General features: G+C 41.8%; 1 protein-coding gene and 1 long non-coding RNA gene across 7 annotated transcripts in view; one reads left to right on the top strand and one right to left on the bottom strand.

Annotated features, from left to right (window-relative positions):
• The window catches only part of GTSE1 (G2 and S-phase expressed 1), a 24,121-nt gene extending 9,369 nt beyond the window's left edge, over window positions 1–14,752 (bottom strand). The window contains exons 1-6 of one of the 6 annotated variants that reach the window (XM_024099885.3): window positions 14,647–14,752; window positions 12,733–12,820; window positions 6,695–6,752; window positions 6,009–6,612; window positions 4,462–4,611; window positions 3,167–3,314 (exon numbers count right to left, since the gene is read on the bottom strand). In XM_024099885.3, the coding sequence (XP_023955653.2) occupies window positions 3,167–3,314; window positions 4,462–4,611; window positions 6,009–6,612; window positions 6,695–6,752; window positions 12,733–12,754 (982 nt within the window). In that variant the 5' untranslated portion in view covers window positions 12,755–12,820; window positions 14,647–14,752. Of the gene's footprint in view, window positions 1–3,166; window positions 3,315–4,461; window positions 4,612–6,008; window positions 6,613–6,694; window positions 6,753–12,732; window positions 12,821–14,013; window positions 14,174–14,410; window positions 14,535–14,646 lie in introns of those variants that run through there. The other 5 variants (XM_005286848.4, XM_024099884.3, XM_005286849.5 and 2 more) reach the window with 5 other exon arrangements.
• LOC135973100 (uncharacterized) lies at window positions 14,644–22,058 on the top strand. The gene is made up of 2 exons (XR_010589799.1): window positions 14,644–14,783; window positions 21,294–22,058. It is a non-coding gene; the product is annotated as an uncharacterized LOC135973100 (long non-coding RNA).

Below are 22,058 nucleotides of genomic sequence, written 5' to 3'. Positions count from 1 at the left end.
TACAATGTAAAGGTTTCAGATTTTTCCACTTTTTAGCCACTAGTTTTGAAATCCTAGAAGAGCAAAAACCGTAGGAAACGTCTACGAAGTGGTTATTTGTCTTTGATGCTGCAGAAAAGCCTCCTTGACATGATTCAGACTATCAGCTTCCAGGTCAAATGAAACAAGAGTAAGGTAGTTTGAGACGCACTTAAATATGCCTTCTTTATAGGTATATTTAAGCATAACTTGTATTTTCAATATAGTTGCCCCGGCTACCTGAAATACATATGTTAAGGGACATTCAATGAAGTCTCCTTACCTGTGCTAGTTAAGAGTATTTAAAAGTTGTCATTTAAAAAAAAAAAAAGTTAAGTTTCAATATTCTACTTACTCACTTAAAATCTTAGTTTTTCCAATTAGACTAATTGGATTTGCTAGACAGTTTCTAGTCATTCGCATTAAGTATTTCCAAGACATGTGCTACTAAACTTTTTCCCCTTGAATTGAAGTTTTATTAAACTTATTAAGCTGTGTCCTCCAATAGCACAGTCTTGCATTATACTTCCTGATAGTGACTTCCTTATTATCTATACCTGAGGTTCCCAAACTTGGTTCGCTGCTTGTTCAGGGTAAGCCCCTGGCAGGCCACAAGACGCTTTGTTTACCTGAGCGTCCACAGGTACGGCTGCTTGCAGCTCCCAGTGGGCATTCCCAGCCACAGGGAGCTGCGAGTGTCTGTACCTGTGGACACTCAGGTAAACAAAGCATCTCGTGGCCTGCTCGGGGCTTACCCTGAACAAGCCGTGAACCAAATTTGGGAACACCATATCTATACGTTATGATGTTGACTGGGCTAGAGTTTAGTTTTGTTCTCCCTTTCAAGGCTCTACACAATTCTTCTCCCTGCCTACAGTTCATCTGTGGTCACTTAACATTCGCTTTGGACCCTATTTTTCCCCCCCAAACACACTTCACTTTTGTCAAAGACTTCAGTGCTTACTCATTCAGGCCACTACACTTGGAATGTTTCCCCAATCATGCATGCTTTCATCTCCTCCAGGTGCCTCTTTCTCTTCACTTCTTGAAACAGGGAACCTCTTAGTTCACAAGAAATTAGGAGCATGTTTTCCTCTCCCACTCTTTCATTATGAGCAATTGAGGGCAGGGACTCATTTTGTTTGGAATAAATAAGTAGTTTAGCCACATACATTATCCATATACTTCTGCAAATCCATTTTTGGATACATTTTAAAGATATCAGTTGCTCATTAAACATTGACTTGATCTCTTTATAGAGGTCAAATTTTATGCTAGAAATAGATCTGATTAGATCCTGCAACTTTACTCATTAATTCAGTTTTTTTTTTTTTAAATAAATGTCCCTCCTCCTCACCCGCTCAAAATCAATCAATCAATCACATGGGATACAGATAAGATGGGTCATAACTCTAAAATAATTGCCCGCTAAAGATACAGTGCAGTCTATTACCACCTTGGATTACTACAGAAGATATAACAGCATATGCAAGTTAACTAGTATTAAGTAGTAGTTTTTCCCTATACCAGGGGTTCCCTAACAGTGGTATGCATACCGCTGCGGGTATGTGAGACATCTCAGGGTGGAGGGTACATGGGAGAAATTGTGGGTGGATTTTATTTATTGCATTTTCATAATAAGCTACTTAGACAAAGCTTTAAAATTCTGTGGGAATTTGTTATATAAAATACAGTAGTTAATTTACTTCAAGATGTACCAATGAGAACACAGATACAGAGAGATCTCCAATCACCGTACAGTGCGGGTTCAGTTGGCCAGCAACAGTCCAGTCTAACTGAGCTCAGAACTTAAGGTTTTATTTTCAGTTGTATACGTCACACTATATCTGTATGTAACAGTGAAATATGGACAGATGACTAAAGACAGGTAGTGTTAAGAAGAACACACAAAGTATCAGTGATGAGAAGGGTAGGAGTACGCAAGTAGTTGGTAGATCTGGAAGGGGGTATGCAATAAGAAAAAGTTTGGGAACCTCTGTTCCAGACGTAAGTTGGGCAGCAGTGTGATTTCTAGGGTTCTGTCACATTAAGTTTTAACAGGAAATACAGCCTGCCTACATGTATTAAAAACAGAGTGCACAGCTACAGGGACAGAGAACAGAGATATGGTGCATGTTTGTTTAGTGTAAAAAGCTAATACAGAACTTTAAAACATGAAGTTCAGAAAGGCTTCCAAGTTTTGATACTCTTCAGGTAGAACAACGACTGCTTCTATCTTAATGATAGGCAAATGTTTAAATATGAAATGTTAGAGATTTGTGCTTTAGTCTTGTTTTACAATAGATCAAGGAACTGTAAGCTATTGTATTCCACTGTAGTTTCTAATAAGTCCTGATAAAGCTTTGACAACTGCATTACTCCCTGCTTTTGTATTAACCACAACCTTTGTGATATTACTGTTTAGGTTTGCCATGAGTAAAAGTTTACTATGTGGGGCTTTGGAGGAAAAAAAAAAATCAGGGCTTGAGTAACTGACTTTTCCACCTCCCCCCTCTTCTCTATTTCATAATGTTGTTTGTTCTCTAGATCACGTTACACTGTGGCACTTAGAGGTTCTTGTGGGATAGACATAATTCTAACCAGAAAGGAAACATTATGGACTATTTAAAAAAATATTTTTAAAAAATTAAGTCATCACCAAGAAGCCTACCATGTAATTGTGTCAGATCCTGGTTTGTAGATATTAGCCTCATGAATTAAACCAGATTTTAGAATCAAAGTGCTAAAAGTCAAGAACTTGAGCTAACTACCACACTGTCAGCCTATATGAAGTTTTATTCACCTGTTCTCAACACCAAAGAGACAAGGGGCTGAGATAATATCTTTTATTGGACCAACTTCTGTTGGTAGAAGGTACGCAGAGCTCTATGTACCTTGAAAAGCTACTGAAAGCTTGTACCTTCTTGGTCCAATGAAAGATATTACCTCACCTACCTTGCCTTTCATATCCTGGGAACAATACAGCAACAACACTCCAAACTCCACCCCAAAGACAGCCTAGTGTTCTGAATCGGCAAGAAATACAGATTGCCCCAAACACATTTTGGAACCTGCAAGTCAAAAACACCCCATTAGTTATTTTAAGTTTAAAGTGATTTGCATGCTGCATCTCTATGCTAATTATTACCATTTCCCCCTATGGGAGAGACAGACAAACTTGAATTCAAACTGGAGTTCATGCTGGAAATGGATGACGACGATGAAGATGAGGTGTTCTTTCTTAGAGGACCATTAGCAGCACTAGGAGGTTTTAACTGTGTCTTCCTTAACCCAAACTGTGAATAAAGAAGTCTAATTTATTTAACTGTCCAAAAGACATTAAGCAAGCACAAAAACATTTTCATTATGCATCACTGTTCTCTGGGTTCGTTTGTCCCAGGGACAAGTTCTATAATCCTGTTTTAAAATGTTTAAGTTAAGTAAAAAGCAGACTGCTGGGAAGCAAAAAAAATATAATAAAAATGTAATTATACATTTGTATGGTACCTAAGTTCTTATGTAGAACTGAAATAGGATACGTCTCAGAAATTGATTGTTAGCCCAATGGTGTTCCCTCCCCGCCCCCAGCTCAAGTATATCTTTAAGATGGATTCTAAGTATATAGAAATGAAGATTAATGGGACAGTACATTGGAGTGCTATTTTTGAAGTGATAAGCATCTTTCCCTGCCTCACATCCGATATCCCATGTTATTACAATTCTTTTCTTAGGGAAAGTGATTGAGCAAGTTTGACTGTTAGAACTAAGACTATTCTATTAGGGTCAGATCTGGTCAGAGTGGCCAATATTTCATTTAACTATATCCACTGCCAAGAGATCAAGCCCCTCGGGGCAGGAGAGGCAGGGGGAAGAGGAAACAGTATAGGCAATATTAAGTGGCTTGCAACGTTATACAAGTTTTAACAAAATTGAGACAGAAACTATATTCCACAGGTTAGACACATTCTTGGTAGACATGAGTACTTAAATTGTAGTGCTATGGTTCCTAGAATTTGGCTTCTGATGTAGCTAGAGTCACTGCTATTCTGCTTCCATGCTAGAAAAATGACAATCTTTCCAAGTAACACAATAGGTGACCATGAAGAGTAAAGGCTTTAATCCACAAGCCTCCTATGAGGTCTATTATCTGCATTTCCCTGCCCCTTAATATTACATACTACATTTCATGTTAACACAATATCTAACTATCTGTTGATGCACTAAGAACAATTCTCTGTTACAAATGTAGGAAAAATACTTCATGTATAACTTAGCCACCCAAGAATTGCAATTGTAGAATAGAAACTTTACCTTGAATTCATTATAAGACAAGACTATGGCATTAAATCTAAGTCAGAAAGTTTGTCGTCTCCATTTTTATATAAGAGTACCAGCACGCTAAGAACATATTCACTCTGCAGCCGTATTAACACTTGCCATTACCTTGCTTTGAGAAGGAAGAACTCGCTTGTCTTGTAATGATGAGCTCCCACTGAATGACGAGTCACATACATCTGAAGCAACACTGGATTTGTCAGAGAGTAGATCTTCAGATGACCCCAGGCTGTTCAAATGTTTTTTCCCTGGTTTTGGCTGCAAGATTAACATTTTAAATTTATTTGAAAGCTATTACAATTTCAGTAGCTCCAAAGCTTTTGCATGAGCTGATTTATTCAGTAACCATATTTTTTATACCAGCCAACAGAAAAGCATATTGCATCTACCGAATATGTAGATTGCTAGACATTAAAAATTCCAAGTTCTCAACTTATTTAGACTTTAAAGTTGTTAAATCCAGCATAGACTATGTTCGCATTTATAGAAATTGGCTTTAAGTCAGATAAATCAACATAAGGCGATCACCTCTGCACCAAGTTAGTCTCTATGAGATTCTTTCAGCCCATGTTACTCCCTAGACACTGCAGTGGCTGTTACCTTTTCTTAAAATAGGTAGGTCCCACATTTGTAAGCATAAATGTAATGCACACACAGACTCTTCTTTCCAATAGCCCAGAGGAGATTCTTCCCTAGTTGACACCAAAAGCTAGACATGAAAGTTTTAGACTGCACAGCTCACAAGTCTATTCCAGTTAGCATCTGAGAGGGCCACATGACCAGCAACACTATCAAAGCTATGGGATAGGAGACAAAGAGGAAGCGAGCAGATTATAGAAGCTCTCTCGCTCCCTTGCCTATGGCAAAAATTCCTCACCCTCCTGCTCAGGACTAAGGAGCCAACATCCTCCTCCTCAGTAGTGCACATGGAGAGAAGGAGTATCTTGCTAGTTGCATAGACTTAGCTATGAAGGGGAAGGAACAGAAGGACGGGAGAGAAAAACCAACCTGGACAGGGCTTATGTACATGAGAGATGATTAACACAACTACCACTTCCCCTAGTGTATCTGGGCAGTGTTTCAGTGTAGTGCTGCATAGCTGGGTTCTCCTCAATCTTACATAGTTGGCTAATCATGCTCTAGATAGGGTGTGTACCGAGACTAGAAAGTATTATTACTGCTGTATCTCCAGAGCTGTGCCTATTACTGTCAACTTTGAAGAGAGCTTAATATAAGTAAAGAGCCTGTTGGCATCTAAATCACCAAAAGACAGCAATAATTTTACCAGAGGGATGACAAAGTAAGTATTAAATACTTACATAGAAGTCAGGAACATCAAGCATTAATAAATGTAAAAACTTAAATTCGGTCAATTAAAAAAAACAACATGACTTCTTTCTGCAGTTGTAGCCACTATTTTAATAACTACTACTTCACTAGCATTGGTATAACAAGTTAAAATATGCCTTCAGTTTACCTTGTGCATTTACCAGCTCTTTGTGTCAAGTCAGTTTCCTATTTGAGATTCTCTCAAACAATGGAGAGATGCATTAAAAAAAGAAAGTTGTTAAACAAAAGCTTGCAAATTTAAACAGTCCCTTATCTCAACCATGTTTTTTATTGAGTATTAAGTTATCCAGAAGAAAATTCTTTACCTTTTCTACTGTCAGTTGATGGCTTTTTCCAAGAGCAGATGAAGCTTTTGTGTGCAATTTGCTTATTGCCTTTTTATTTTTTTCATCACTTTGCTGTTCTCGGGCTAGAGGTGAAACAGACATTTTAGGAAATTTATGGATTTTAATTGGACTAGATGTGTTTGGAGGAGTTTTGTCAACTGCAGTCACAGGTAAATCTAAACGCTTCTGAAAGGAAGGTGGCAGTTGACAAATTGGGCTGTCCCACACACAGTACGTCTCCCTTTTAATAGCCCTGGGGCTTTTTTCTATGTTTCCTTTTTGAAAGATTTTTAGTTTTGACTTGGATGCTTGCACAAATTTTTCTATAACCTTGGGTTTTGGTCCTTCTGATTGGGTGACTTTGTTCTGTTCATTTTTGTTGCCACTTTCTAGCTGCAGTGCTAACAAGTGAGCTTCTTTAAAAATTTCTACAAATTTCTCTCCAGTAAGAGGACTCCACACAAGCTTATCATCAGGGGTTTGAGAGATCTTTTCTTCAGCATCTTTAGTTGCTTCAATACTGACAGCAACACATTTTTCTTTATGTCCAAGAGGTCCAACAAAAACTTCATCTTCATTTCCACTGTAAGACAGACAAGACAATCAAGATATTGTAAAATCCTTTGCACTTCAAATATGTACTTGCTCTTAAACACTTAGCTTACCTTGCAGGAGACAGTGAAAGGTCAAAATCAAATTTTTCATCAGTTAGAAGGGGAAAGTCTGAAAGTATAACAATCTCATTAATTGTGACTATCGCTGTAGTTACGGGATTTATACAATTTGCATTGCAGTATATTTCTAACAACACTGCCAGTTGGCATTAGCTTTAACAACTTTAACCTTAGTTATTTCTAATTTTGTTTTAAGTAGTTACTTGATCTTCATTAAGTTCACATCCCAATTATAGTCATTCCAAACATATTGCAGAGATGTCTTTAAAATTAACTGAGACAATAGTTCAAGTTATTAGGTAAGATAATTAAAAATAACCACACGTCTTTCTGAACATGTTTAATTGTTTCAAGTAACACGTAACATTATTAAAACTGAAAGATTAGAAAAATATCTTAGTTTTAGTATGCATTTGACAGCACTTTGTGCATCGTCAGTGCTCTTATTTCAGTAGAAAGTTTGTTTGTGGAACAGTCACACAGCAACAGGGAAGAGAAACATTTAAAATCAGAAGAAGGTTGTAAAAGCAAAAACATTGAGAGCCCATGGAGAAAGTGACCAAGGCTACTTTTAACACTGAGATGGAACAGATGTCAAGATGACCGTCAGAAAATATTCAGCTTAAGGGTGGTTTCTGTATCACCCATTCCTTTTGCATTGCACTCAACTGAAACAATTAAAATAAGCTACTAAATTTCACCCTAGAAGAAGTTTGCAGTTGAAGAGAGGATGTTATTGAGTTTAGAGGCAGCAGAAAGATGCAGGAAAGTGAGAAAGCTATTTTAATCAGAGCAGTTTTGGTGAAGTGGGAAAGCACCAGACTGGAAGGGGTCAGAGCTGGAAGAGAAATAGAAGGGTGAAATGTAAACCCGTTGTCAAATGTTTAAAAGGCAAAGGAGATGAGGGGAAATGAGATACAGTAGTAACTAGGAAAACTAGGACAGACCTCCACTCTCCCAGCCAGAGAAGTATAAGAGGACTTGTTTGAATAAGGCACAGAACAAGTCAGAGGACAGTAGTTAGGTGAAAATAAGGGAATGAGAAGGCCTGTCTGGAACTGAAAGGCGGCAGAAGGGAGATCTAACTGGGATACGGAATAAAAGGAGAGGGTAAGGAGGGGACTGAGTGGATCCCAGGCAAAAAGAAAGTTCCTAGTGGAGGGTGTCAGTTTTATCTGTAGGCCAGATCTGAGATTAGGGATGTGGGCTTCAAGTGGCGGGGTGGGTGTCAAACATTCAGAAGAGATGTCAAGAGTTGAGGCACTTAGACTACGGTGACACTTAGACATAGTAACGGTGAGTGTCACCACATTAACTTTTAGACACCTAGAAAAATCACTGGGATTCACAAAGTCCAAGTTACATGCTCAGGCTTCCTATACAATGAATGGAGGGAGATAGTTGATTATTTATCCAGAGGAGCTTCAACAGGAGAGACTGAGGGAGCCCCTCAACAGAATATTCTATAGCCTAAGGCAGGGGTCGGCAACCTTTCAGAAGTGGTGTGCCAAGTCTTCATTTATTCACTCTAATTTAAGGTTTTGCGTGCCAGTAATACATTTAAATGTTTTTAGAAGGTCTCTCTCTATAATATATAACTAAACTACTGTTGTATGTAAAGTAAATAAGGTTTTTAAAACGTTTAAGAAGCTTCATTTAAAAATTAAATTAAAATGCAGATCTTATCAGTTTAGTGTGATCCTTGCCCTTGCTTTTCCTTGCTGAGTTTTCCAATGTCGGGCACGTATTTGGATACTTTAAGTTGTACACAGGCTTCTGAATGATCAGTTGTTAACCGGCTCTGAGAGGGACAGAGGACAGATTTCATGTATGAAAACACCTGTTCATACAGGTATATGTGGATCCAAATGCTGAAAGCATTGCAAACGCAATTTTCTTCGAACAGTTAAATTTCACTGGCAGGGATGTGCAGAAGGTCAGAATAGAGGCGCCATGATCTCTCTCGGTAGCTTTAAGTACATTCCGCAGATCTCCAAACTTTGATGCCCACAATTCTGAGCTTTTTAACTGAATGAGCTGCATTTCAAAATCTTCAACATCCATCCACTGAAATACAGACAAATCCAAGTCGCTTTCATTGAACTTTTCAGATGTAATTAGAAAAGAAAGCATTGGGCCAAATCACTGGAAATCTTGAAATCTGTCAGAAAATTCTGATTCCAGTACTTGCATGTACATTCCAATCTCATCGACACTGACAGTGCAACGTGTCGATAGCTCTTTTATGTGTTGGAAGTAGCAGAAAATCAAAGTTTAAATATCCCGAGAAAAACTGCTAGTTTTATAACAAATGCCTTCCAGGTTTCATAAAGATCCAGAACCATTTGCCCTGCACCCTGGAGACAGGTTGAATTCATTTAGGTGACCAGTGATGTCAGTTAGAAACATGAGCTTACATAGCCATTTGTCATCATCCAGTTCGGGGTAGTTTTGTCCTTTTTCTGACAAAAAGGCCTTGATTGCATCAAAACAGTTTACAAAGTGCACCAAAACCTTGCCACAACTTAGCCACCAAATGTTGCTGTGAAGTGGAATGTCATTATAAGCACTGTTCATCTCTTTCTAGCAGTGCTTGAAACTGTCTGTGAGTCAAAGCAGATCAAGCAACAAGGACATTCACAATTTGCACCACTGTATTCATCACATTATTAAGCTCTGAATTAGATACAGGTTTTCTTGATGGATGATACAGTCAAATTTGACTGTTGGGAAGCCAATTTGATCTTCAAGTAACTTTACAAATCCCTTCTGTTTTCCGACCATGACAGGAGCACCATCTGTTGTCACACAAAATATTTTTCTGATGTCAACTTCTTGTTCTTCAAAATGGTTTACAAAAGTTTCCGCTATATCTTCCCCCTTTGTTGTGCCATACAAGGGTTTTAGGCAACAAAGTTTCTCTTGGATTTCATCAGAAGCACAATATCTTACAACAACTGCCAAACATGGAATGTCATTTATATCCACGCTCTCATCAACTCCAATGCTAAATGCTGCTGTATCTTTTAATGCAGTCGTCTGCTTTTCGTTAATGTTTTCTGCCATTTTGCTTACGCGTCTCTCAACAGTTCTGGCAGAGACAGGCAGTTCTTTTATTCTAGATACACATCTTTATTTGGCAAATCATTGAACAAAACCTCTGAACTGCTGAGAAAAAATTCTTTTATATATTCCCCATCTGTAAATGGCTTTCCGTTTTTTTGCAATGTACTGTGCAGTCTTGTAACTTCCTTCAGTGGCTTGATTTTTACTTACACTTAAGCATTTAAAAAACACTGCTTTGCTTCTTGTATCCTGCTACTGCCTTTTTGATCAATTCAGGCTTGTCTGTTTCGTCAAGAAAGGTTTTCTCGTGCTTCGTTTGAAAATGTCGAACACTTGATGTGCGACAAACAACACTTTCACAACAGAAAGTACAAACAGCACGGTCCTTCTTTTGAATAAATCCAAACGTGTCTGTCCAAGAAGGCTGAAATGAACGGACATCTAACTTTGCTTTCTTAGGAGCTGACATTTTGTCAAATGTACCCCTCAACTTATAGTGGGGGGAAAAAATCGCGACAGACGGCATGCACAACGTCAAATGCAGTGCACTGTTCATGTGATGTGATAGTGATGTAAGCAGCAAATCAGGACTTAAAAATATCTCAGTACAATGGCTCTGGAACAATTTTTAAGGTGGGGGTGCTGAGCTGCATACCCTCTTGCCCCTTTCTGCACCCCTCACTGCCCCAGGCTGCGGCCAGTGGTCCACAACTGGGGGCAACTGCAGAGCCTCAGGCCGAGGCCAGGAGCAGAGCCCCCAGGACCGGTGGCCGGGACTGGCAGTGGGTTGAGTGGAGCCGGGACCCCAGGTGAAAGGGGGCCAGCGGTAGGACCCCAGGCCGACAGCAGAGCCCCTGGGACTGGTGGCCAGGATCCGGGCACTGAGAGTGCCACTCAAAATCATCTCGTGTGCCACCTTTGGTTGCTGACCCCTGGCCTAGGGCACTCACCTGAGAGGTGGCAGATCCCTGTTCAAATCCCCTCTCCCCATCAGGTAGAGGGAATGACTTGAACTGTGGATCTCCCACCTCCTAACCCCTGGGCTAAGAGTTACAAGGGAGGTCTTCCTCCACTCCATTTTGTGTGAACTCATCCATGAGGACGTAATCTGGTAGGCAAGCTCTGAGACTACTTATTGGATTTGGCCCTGCAGGTGAGTTAGGCATTCTTTTGCCTATCTTCCTCCAGATTAGTGCATTGTATTGGAATTTAAGCATCTGGTTGCCTGGAGTGAGGTTGCAGTGCACTTGCTGAGAGGCAGAAAAACAGGCTCTTAGGGAACTTTTACTGAAAAAAAAAAAAAATGAACTCACTTGGCACTGACAAGCACCTAAAAGGTTTGCGGGCAGCTGAGCAGGGGTTCTGTGAATCCAATTGGGGCCTGATTCTGGGATTTAGGTGCCAAAAGTGGCAGTTCAGCTAAGTGCTTTTGTGAATCTAGCCCTTAGACACTAAAGTGGTAAGTGCCAAAGATAGAGGCATGGGAATCTGAATAGGAGTAGTAGCAACTTCTGGCGAAGGATGGTGTGTGGCAAGAGAGAATAAGCACTGAATTGAGGGAGACAGTTAATTATTAATCCACAGCAGAGGAGCTTTAACAGGAGAGATTGAGGGAGCTGCATAACGGTGTGACTTTCCCCAGTCATCCAATGGAACATGTGCAGGAACAAAAGGACACAGTTGAAGGGGTTAGAAGGACCCATGGGAATGACAAGTACCGTATATACTCGTTCATTAGCCCGTTCGTTTATAAGCCAACCCCCAAAAATGGATAGGTAAAAATAGCAAAAACTGTATGACCCTTTCATAAGCCAACCCTATATTTTAGGGGTTGGAAAACTTTGGCTCCCAGCCCATCAGGGTAAGCCGCTGGCGGGTTGGGACGTTTTATTTACCTGGAGCATCTGCAGGCATGGAGCCCCTCAGCTCCCTGTGGCCGCGGTTCGGCTGGGTTCTGCGGCCACAGGGAGCTGAGGGGCTCCATGCCTGCAGATGCTCCAGGTAAATAAAACGACAATGTATTAGATATTCAATTAAATGATTCCATAGAGTTTAAAATCATCAAATTTTGGTGTAGACCCGTTTATAAGCCGACCCCCATTCTTTGATGCGTCACTTTTTTACCAAAAATATTGTTCTTATGAACAAGTATATACAGTATCAGAGGGGTAGCCGTGTTAGTCTGAATCTGTAAAAAGCAACAGAGGGTCCTGTGGCTTGCATCTGAAGAAGTGAAGTTCTTACCCACGAAAGCTTATGCTCCCAATACTTCTGTTAGTCTTAAAGGTGCCACAGGACCCTCTGTTGCTTTTTATATACAGTATGTCAAGCATCAGGTATTTACATCAGTTAACAAGGAAGTTAAACTGATGGATGACAAACTCTGGGATATGGAAAGAAGAAATTGTTAGAGCAGACTTCAGAGTAGAAAAAGGAGGGAGATTAGAAAGCCCTAAATGCCGCCATCACCACATGTTGCAGAGGCTACCAGTGGTTCAAAGAACTCTTATAGAGCTCTGCAGTAAATCACTAAGATCTAAGTAGTGGGAAACAGCAGGTTATGGAACAGATGTGACAGAATCACTGATTTAAATAATCAGAACATGTGGGGTACATCTGCACTGTAGTTGGAGGTAGAATTTCCAGCTCAGGTTGACATACATGCTCTATCTTTGATCAAGCTAGCATGCTACAAACATTAGTGTTGCCATAGCTAAATAGCCCAAGTACAATCCCGTCCAAGACCGTAAGTATGTATTTGGGCAGCTAGCCTGTTCTGCTGCCTGCACTACTGTGACTACACTCCTATATTTAGCCTACTAGCTCAGTCAAAGCCTGCGTATGTCTACCTGAGCTAGAAATTGCACCCCCAACTGCAGCGTAGCTGTATCTTAGAAAGTAGCTTAGGCTTGTATATCCCTTACTAAAAGTTATAATAAAATAATTAAACAATAGTTTTCCACCTACCACTGTTCTTGCAAACATCCAGTTTTTCTTCAGTCATATCACTTGACCAGCCTACTGACATTTCCTTTCCTTCCTCCATAGTGTCTGCAAAATAAGAGAGTTCAAAAAGATTCACAAAAATTTAATTTTGCAGGCATGTTTTGAAGTACAGGAATCAAGTTGTTGACAAGGTTTGCATTTAGGGAATCACATGTAGTGCAGTTCAATGAAGTGCAAACTCTGAAATCCGTAATTTCAAAGAGCTGGATTAACTTCAGCAATAGCCCTGCAAATGACTGCAAGGTTCAGAAATCTCAAGTCTCCCTTCTTGTCAAATGAGATAGTGCTGAAGAACTTACAAATATAGTGGCGGGGACTCTGTAAAACAAAGCTCCAAGCCCAGCACACAGATGAGAGTTCATGGAGTTCTGCAATGTTACCCCTAAGCAATTTGATCTCCAGTACAGAAATGCAGGTTTAAACTATTCATGTAATCTAAGTTAGTGTGACCATACCTCCCACTTTGACCAGGAGAGTCTCTTTTTTAAGCCCAACTTGATGAGTTGGCAAGAGTAAACAGGACATGCAGGGGGACAAGCGGTTCGGACCAGCCCAGGGGATGGGGACTCAGGCAAGCGGCTTGGGCCAGCTCCGCACAGTGTCCCCTTTCCCTTTGGGAAATATCTAAGTAGCTTCTGTGGGCTACCTAGATAGATATTTGTACTAAGTACCATGGTACTTATACATTGTCCTTTTTTAAAACATGTCTTAGTGAAAACTAAAGCAAGTGAGCCTCTGCACAGTAAAGATTAAACGGAGTCCATTGTATAGAAGATAGGTGCACTCCTTTAATTCATGGAAAGAAAAGCAGCAAATGTATCTCTCATGTAAGCAAAGTTAGAATTGTCCCCCCAGCTTAGCAGAATTTAAACACTGGTTAGGGTTCGGTTATAAATTGTTTTCTGAGGAAATTGTAGAGATTATGTGGCTAAGGCAAACAGTGCCTTAAACTCCCTCCTCTCTGCTAGCTCGCAGCTCAGTCTGCGTATTAAGTCCCCATCCACTCGCCCCGCCTGGGGGGAGGCAGCCTGCCCTCGAGCCGCTCCTTCACCCCACGGCGGAGGGGGCCCCCGCGCCTTCAACCCGCTCCTGGACCCCACCCGGAGCCCCCCCCCCACACACACACTTTGCCCCTTCACCCCCGGTCACCCGCCGCACCTGCCTCACCCCCCAGTCCGCCGCGTCAACCCACCCAGGGCCTCCCCACTGCCCCCGACAGGCCACCTGGCCACCCTCACCCCCGGGGCCGTCCCGCCGACGCTGCTTAGCACCGGCTCTAGCCCTCCGGCCGCACCGTGCACCCCTAGGCCTGCTGGCGACCCCTGCTCCCTTAAAAGGGAAGCGGCGCGCAGCAGCACATTTGAATTACTCGCGGCCAAGCGCACGTAGAACTGTCACAGATCGAGCTTCCTCATTGGTAGGTTTAAACGAGGTCACAGCCTCGTGACCCTGGGCTGACGGCGTTCGGGTGGCGCGAGAACCCAATGCATGGTGGGACTCGTAGTTCAGGAGGGATGACTCCGCTGAGGCGCAGCGTCCCTGGCCCTGGTTTGCTCCAGGCTCCCCGGGGGTCCCTCGGTCCCCGCCCCAGCCAGCACCAGAGTGAGGCTCTCGCCGCCGTTACCCTCCACTCACGGCCCGGGCCGGCCCTAAGTCGGCGTACGGCGCGCCTGCCTGGCAGGCCTGCGCCAAGTCGAGGCTGTCATGAGAGCCAGGCTCTGTTCGTCTCATGTCGCAACGGTCTTCCCAACCAGACCAGAGCGGGGCTCCTGCAGGTACACTTCGGCCTCGTGCCCTGAGGGCCTCGCTGACCCCACCCCCCGGGTCCGCCCGCCCAGCGTGGGGGCACACAGTCTGCGGGTGTCTGGCACCTGATGGGGAGACATCCTTTGCCTGCAGGGCCCATGGGCATCATGGTGCCCCGTGGTGGCCATCCATGAACTCAGTCCTCCTGCACATGAGTCTACATCACCCCCTCCAGTGCTGGACTATGCAGCAGCGCGAGCCGGTGAGAGGAAGGGTGGGCAGTGGTCAGGGTGCAGCCAGGGTGTGACTGGGGTCCTAGTGGGGAGCCAGCTATGGTCACTCAATTAGGGTGAACTGCAAAGAATGGGACAGACAATCCCCATAAAGCTGGTGGATATTCCAATACCTAGATTTACCAAGCCAGCATAAAATAGCTTCTTTATTACCTTACGGTTACTCAGAAGTCCAAACAACACAATTCCCTTAAAGTGATCCAGCCTCAGGCCTCCAGCCAGGTACCCACATCAAATATGATGACAATTTCTGTAAATCTTATTTCATCATATAAAAGAAAAGGTTCTACCAATCCCAAAGGATCGGACGCATTACCTCCCAGCTTAATGAATGTTTCCGATCTTACCCAAATACATGCTATGGCCAATTCTTACTAACTAAACTAAATTTTATTAAAAAACAATGGTTAAAAGATTAATATACATACAGACATAAGTTCAATCCATTGAGGTGCAGATTTATAGCAGAGATGGTGAGCTTTGTAGTTGCAAAGAGTTCTTTCAGAAATAGTTCATAACGTATAGTCCAATGTCCAAATCTCATATTCAGGGCGTATCAGTATAACTGGAACTTCATTCTTGTGACTCAAACTTCCCCTGATGCAGCCTAAGCAGATCTGAGATGACAGAATCAGGACCCAAGGATCTTTCATACAATTTCATGTCCTCTTTGACAAGTTGGGATTTCCTTGGGGAACAAAAGGTAATTAGGATGACTTTGAAGGACGTCCATCACCCGTACTTAGCTATACGAATTAACATAAGGCCATTTGCTTTTTCCTCCACCAATCACAATACTTTTCAAAGAGAGATGAATACCAAGATATCCTGTATTTACAATTCATTTAAATGATATCAGAATACAGCATAGACAGGGACTGTTGATTACATCGTTGACCCTACTCATACATATGTAAATACACAAAAACACAAACATCTCCACACATGTCTTTTGAGGGTTATTTATTTTGCAGGCTGTTTAACCCTTTCTAGCCATGTGTCACACCGCCAACATGAGACTGGTGTGGAAGGGTGAAATTAGAGCTCCTGGATACACCTTAAGGACCTTCCAACATTGATATGAGCTGTGTTTATATTGAATTCTTTGTAAGGCCAAATTATTGATGCATGCTTTGGCCCCAGCCAAAAACTTAGTCCATACTTTGTGAAACACTTTAGTGATTCCAGGGTTTGGTCTATGTGTTAACATAGCCATTAATGTTCTTCAGAGAGCACTTACTCTGGTATTCAGCCATGAAGGCTGTGAGGTGTTGTACTTCAGTTTCCCTTTGTGCACAGCAGTTCAAGCTTGTAGTGTTTTTTCTGCTGTGGAAAGTTTTAGAAATACGTCTATGCATTAGTTGTGAAGCCTCAACATTATTAGTCTTTTTAACACAAAGTGTGTTCTTGTTGAACCAAACAGCATAATCATAAACGCTTTGCTCTGGGGCATGCTTCCTGTGGGACTTGGGCAAGTTACTTAGTTTCTCTGGGTCTGTGTTCCTTGTCGGTAAGTGGGGGTAACAGTAGCCCCCTACATCCCCAGTGTGGTCTGCAAATAAATACATTACAGATTGTTAGATGCTCAGCTACTGTGGTAATGGAGGTAACATAATGTCTATGAGAGCCTGAAGGGCTCGGGGAGTAAAAAATAAATCAAATAGATCAGCATCTGTCAGAGGTACAGAATTTACTAAAACAAAACTCTAAATGGTGTCCTCTGACCACACCTCTGTATTGGAGGTAAGGCTACGCAGGGGGCCATATCTGGCCTGACTAAGCCTACACTAGTAATGTACAGCCAATATTTTATCAAGCAGCTCCCACAAATGTGCTCCATTTCCCTGGTTGTGGATGGTGTAGAAAGGAGAGATGAGTGATTAGGGAATATATGCAGTGAGTTTTCACTCGGCACAGTAGAGTGGCAAGTTGTAAGGGAGGATTTTACAGTTTCCCAATACTCCAGATATAGCTACACTACCCTAGCCCTGGTGTACACCAGTTAGCAATGGTTACTAACCTTCTCATAACTGTTGTTCTTCGAGATGTGTTGCTCATGTCCATTCCAATACCCTCCCTCCTTCCCCTCTGTCGGAGTAGCCGGCAAGAAGGAACTGAGGGGGTAGTGGGTGGGCAGCGCCCTATATCAAGCGCCATGAAGGCGCGACCCCTGGGAGTGCCCAGGCTGAGCCTACAGATATTGTTAGGGGGAAAATCTTCCAGATGTCATGAACGCAGCACACGCACACCTAATTGGAATGGACATGAGCAACACATCTCAAACAACAACAGTTACTAGAAGGTTAGTAACTGTTTTTTATTGCATACAATTATTTATTATGTTCTTCCCTCTCATTTCAAACCTTACATATTTTATTGTAAATAATTATTATTATTTGAATTGTGGAAACACCTAGGAGCCCCAGTCGCTGATCAGGATCCCATTGCGCTCTGTGCTGAACAAATACAGAACAAAAAGATAGTCCCTGCCTCAAAAAGTTTACAAGCTAAGTATTAGACTAGTGACAGCAGGTGGATGTAGACAGATGGGGGAGCACAAACAAACAATGAGACAATACTGATAATTGTTTTAATAGTTCAAAAATGTTAAAAAATTACCCCTAAAGATTTAATTGCCTAATACTTTGTGGTTTTTTGCATTTTAAAATTGTATATTAAAGGTATTGAAAGCGGAAAGTGGACTGAAGAATAAAGTTGGTAGACCTAAGGTACAAACACTGGGTGAAAAATCCACATTATGAGCTTATAGACTACTACTTTTTCTTCTTCTTTCACTCTTTGCTGTTCCTGCAGTTACTCACTACTCTCAGCTCCTTCCAACCCTTTTTACTGTTAACATTGCTTCCCATTTTCCCTCCTGCTGCCTTCTGCACTTCCTCATGCTGCCCTTTGTCTTTCACTTTGTGTTCTCAATCCAAACTTCTGCCACCATCTACTCTTACCGCAACCATCTGTCCGATTTTCTGTCCTTCCTCATCCTATCCTCTGTCAACTACTCTGTGCTCTCCATCCAACCTCCCTTCACCCTCTCTTCTTCCTGCTACAATCTACCTTTCATCTTTTTCCCAGCTACCTATTTCCCTGTCTTTCCTCATCACATTCCCCGATGCTGTGAACTACTGAGTAGAACAAAGAAAGTGGAGCATTTAGAGTCGGCATATGTTACACACAATGTAGTGCTTTCTCAAGCCAGTGACAAATTTAAATGAAAAGAAGGTTTCAAAACATGAGAATGAATTTGTAAATGTCTCAGTGAAACACATACATAGCACAGTCCTCCTTCCCAAAGTATGACAGATATGTGTACAGAGTTGGCAACGGGCTTTGTTGCAAGGATAGGTTCCTGGGTTAGTGTTTTAGTTGTGTGGTATATGGTTGCTGGTGAGTACACCTCTACCCCGATATAACGCTGTCCTCGGGAGCCAAAAAATCTTACCGTGTTATAGGTGAAACTGCGTTATATTGAACTTGCTTTGATCCACCGGAGTGCGCAGCCCCGCCCCCCTGAAGTGCTGCTTTACCACGTTATATCCGAATTCGTGTTATATCGGGTCGCGTTATATCGGCGTAGAGGTGTATTTGCTTCAGGTTGCCAATGCCTGAGATGATGGAGCGTCCAGGATTTCCAGTTTTATGGATCTTGGGTAGCAGATAGAATACCCCTGGTCACTTACAGATAGCCCCCAACCTGAAGGAAATAAGCCCGTTGCCAACTCTGTCCATATATCTATTCAAAGGACACAATCATAGGACCTAATCACATCAGCCACACCATCAGAGGCTTGTTCACCTGCACATCTACCAATGTGATATATGCCATCATGTGCCAGCAATGCCCCTCTGCCATGTACATTGGCCAAACCGGACAGTCTCTACGCAAAAGAATAAATGGACACAAATCAGATGTCAAGAATTATAACATTCAAAAACCAGTCAGAGAACACTTCAACCTCCTTGGTCACTCAATTACAGACCTAAAAGTCGCAATTTTCCAACAACAAAACTTCAAAAACAGACTCCAACGAGAAACTGCAGAACTGGGAATTAATTTGCAAATTGGACACCATTAAAATAGGCTTGACTGAAGACTGGGAGTGGATGGGTCATTACACAAAGTAAAAACTATTTGCCCATGCTAATTTTTCCCCACTGTTACTCACACCTTCTTGTCAACTGTTTGAAATGGGCCATCCTGATTATCATTACAAAAGTTTTGTTCTCCTGCTGATAATAGCCCACCTTAATTGATTAGGCTCATTAGAGTTGGTATGGCAACACCGATTTTTTCATGTTCTCCGTGTATATATATCTTCCTACTGTATTTTCCCCTGCATGCAGCCGATGAAGTGGGTTTCATCCCACGAAAGTGTATGCCCAAATAAATGTGTTAGTCTCTAAGGTGCCACAAGTACTCCTCGTTTATTTTAAAAGACAGGCTGCACTGTATTAGAGATCTGTTTAGGTTTTCACATGCTGTGTTTGGTTGGACTGAAACAGCTCTGAGCTACACTTCATCCTTCTGTATTTTCCATTTCTAGCACCCTCCCCTGCACATAACTCCATGGGGCGGGCTGCTTCTGCAAATTTGGCAACATCTTAGCTGCTTCTGTTTATAAGGAAAGATCCCAGCAGCTAGAAGGGGGAGAAAGCATGACTGAGATTGCTCATTATATTCCTCTTGAGCAGCTCCAGAGCATTTCCTGGGTGACTACCACGTTATTAAGTGCCAAGCTGGCTTTTTGTGTGCCAAGTGCAGATCTTTCCCTCATGTGGGAGGGAGCAAAGGGATAGAAAGGACATCTTTACCCACCTACACCACAAACACCTTCCCCCACCTCAGAGGGATTGGAAGCCTGTCTTCTTGAGAGCTCAATCACTGGGATATCATGAATGTTTCCAGGAGGTAAGTTACACATGTTACATTCCACCAGTCAGACAGGTAGCAGGGGAGGAGGGAGGACAAACTGCTTGATAAGGATAGCACTTCTCTTGTGCTCTTAAAAATGCTACTGGTAGGTATTATTATTAATTATTGGTATTTGTTGCTGTACAAGATAGAAGACAGTCCATGCCCTATGGAGAACACATTAAATAGTTAATTTCAGGATAATAGGATCATTTTCCATCTATTGGAAAATAATGTATGCAGAGCTCTTGCTTCAAAGGTGAAATTCCTTCAGCAGACTACATTTTCTATTAGCCTTCTGTCTTTAATCGTTAGCTCTAGAAACTCTTTCTGAGTGTATGATAGTCATATATCTTTGTGCTTTAGAAGTCTTTACCCGAAGCCTGTGTCTGCATTGGCTTTTTCCTTAAATCTCCCTCTGTTGTACTACTTCTGGTGCCAGTGCTTAATTTGTAATAAAAGAGGTGCTGGGGCTCCAGCAATTTTTTTTACTTTCATAACTGATGCGGCAAGCCCAGAGGTGCCGGGGCTATGAACTGCCAAGCCTAGAGCCCTGGCAACCCTGGCACAAATTAAGCACTACCTGGTGTTCTCGGACCAGTGCTAGTAATGGTGGGAACACTAGTGTAGACTAGAGTTTTACCACCATATCATCTAGTCCTTCTTAGAGCAATTTTAGGCATGATGATGGTTAAAACACTGGTGGCTGGTCTGCTCTGTCATTTCCATTGCATTGTATTCAGATGGAGTTGTGGATACTCAGCATTTCTCAAAATCAGGCCTATGGTATCTGTAGTGGCCACCTAAAACTGAGGCATCAGTAGTCATAAGTCATCTATGAAAAATTTAGCCTTAATATCCCTGTGTTTCAGGTTCCTTCTCTATAAAATGGGGATAATAATATCTCACAAAAGTGTTGCAACATTTAATGTCTGCAAAGTGTTTTGAAACCAGATGCGGAAGGTGGCATAAAAGTGCAAAATATTATAATTCTCGGTATAGTTACTAGTGGTTATGCTCACAGCACAGTTGCCACTGATTGGTATCTCTGGCCAAGGATTACATTGGCATGGAGATTGAAGTCTTTTTTCAGGAGTGTCCCCTGTACAGTAGAATAGAGTTGGAAATACATTGCCAGGGCAGCATGGGGAAGCTTACATGGCAATGCTGTACCTGTTCCTGTGGATAAAAGAGGATTTTGGTTTCCAGAGCTGTCAATCTGATGAACACTGAAAAACAAAAGAAAGAAAAATGTGTCACAAAGTTGATTTGAATCAACAAAGAAATGAATAATAATTTTTGCCAAGAGTACGGTATGTCGACTAACATTTACTCAGCCTCTTCTGCCTGTCAGTGTTACAGATGTGCCAAATGGCTGGCAAATGTTCTATATTTCCAATTATGGAGATTTCCCAACTAACTCTGTACAGTTTGAGGAGCTGTTTACCAACTCTGTTTAGTAGTTTAATTTGTCTCCTGGACTTCACTATCGCACCCTAGTACTCTTAATAAAAAAGAGTTATTTTTAATCCTAGTCTTTTTGTTTTGGCAGAATACATTCTCTCCGTGCTCACAGACAGAAAGCTCCAGCAAACACTGGGGAGAACTGGCAGAATTCCTGTGGCTCCAAACAGTGGTGTAGAGATGAACTAGCTACACTCCATACACTCCTCTACACAGTGATCATCATGGTTATCCTAATGGCAATTTGGGGAGCCTGGGCAAGGAAAGACGCCTACTCATAGCTGCAAAATGCTGTCTTTGATAAAAACTTAGAGACACTCATGAGGATTAAAAATACAAAGGAAGGGTCATAACTCATGGTCTTTGCAAATTATAGCTCATCTTTAATTTAAAGGCAGAACTGCTTCTGCCAGTGGATTTGAACCAGTGAACCCACTTCGTGGACAAAGTACAGAACACAACTTCAATGAGAAAGTGGAATATTAGTAATGTAACACTGTTCAGTGTAACATATGTAAATGAAACTGTATGTTAAATACAGTCTGATGGGGGGAATGTGATTAATACTTTTGCTGGTCAAAATATTTTTACATCTGTCCCACTTTCCATTTTTGACTTGAGTTGCTCGTTTGCTTGTTGTTTTATATTATAGCAGGGAGTTGTGATAATGCTGGAGGGGGCCTACCTGATTATGAGCAAGCAAAGACCTCTGATCTAGCTGAGTTCCCAACTCAGTTGCTAGAGAGAAGCGTTGTAGTTTGAGTTATGTAGTTCTGTTTGATTTTATGTTTATGTAAACATCTCTTTTTGTTAAAATCTGCACAGCCTCAGGAATAAACTGTGGGGAAAACTA

This window comes from Chrysemys picta, chromosome 1, assembly GCF_011386835.1.
Source record: "Chrysemys picta bellii isolate R12L10 chromosome 1, ASM1138683v2, whole genome shotgun sequence".
Lineage (NCBI taxonomy): Eukaryota > Metazoa > Chordata > Testudines > Emydidae > Chrysemys > Chrysemys picta.
This window is presented reverse-complemented; position numbering and strand designations above follow the sequence as displayed.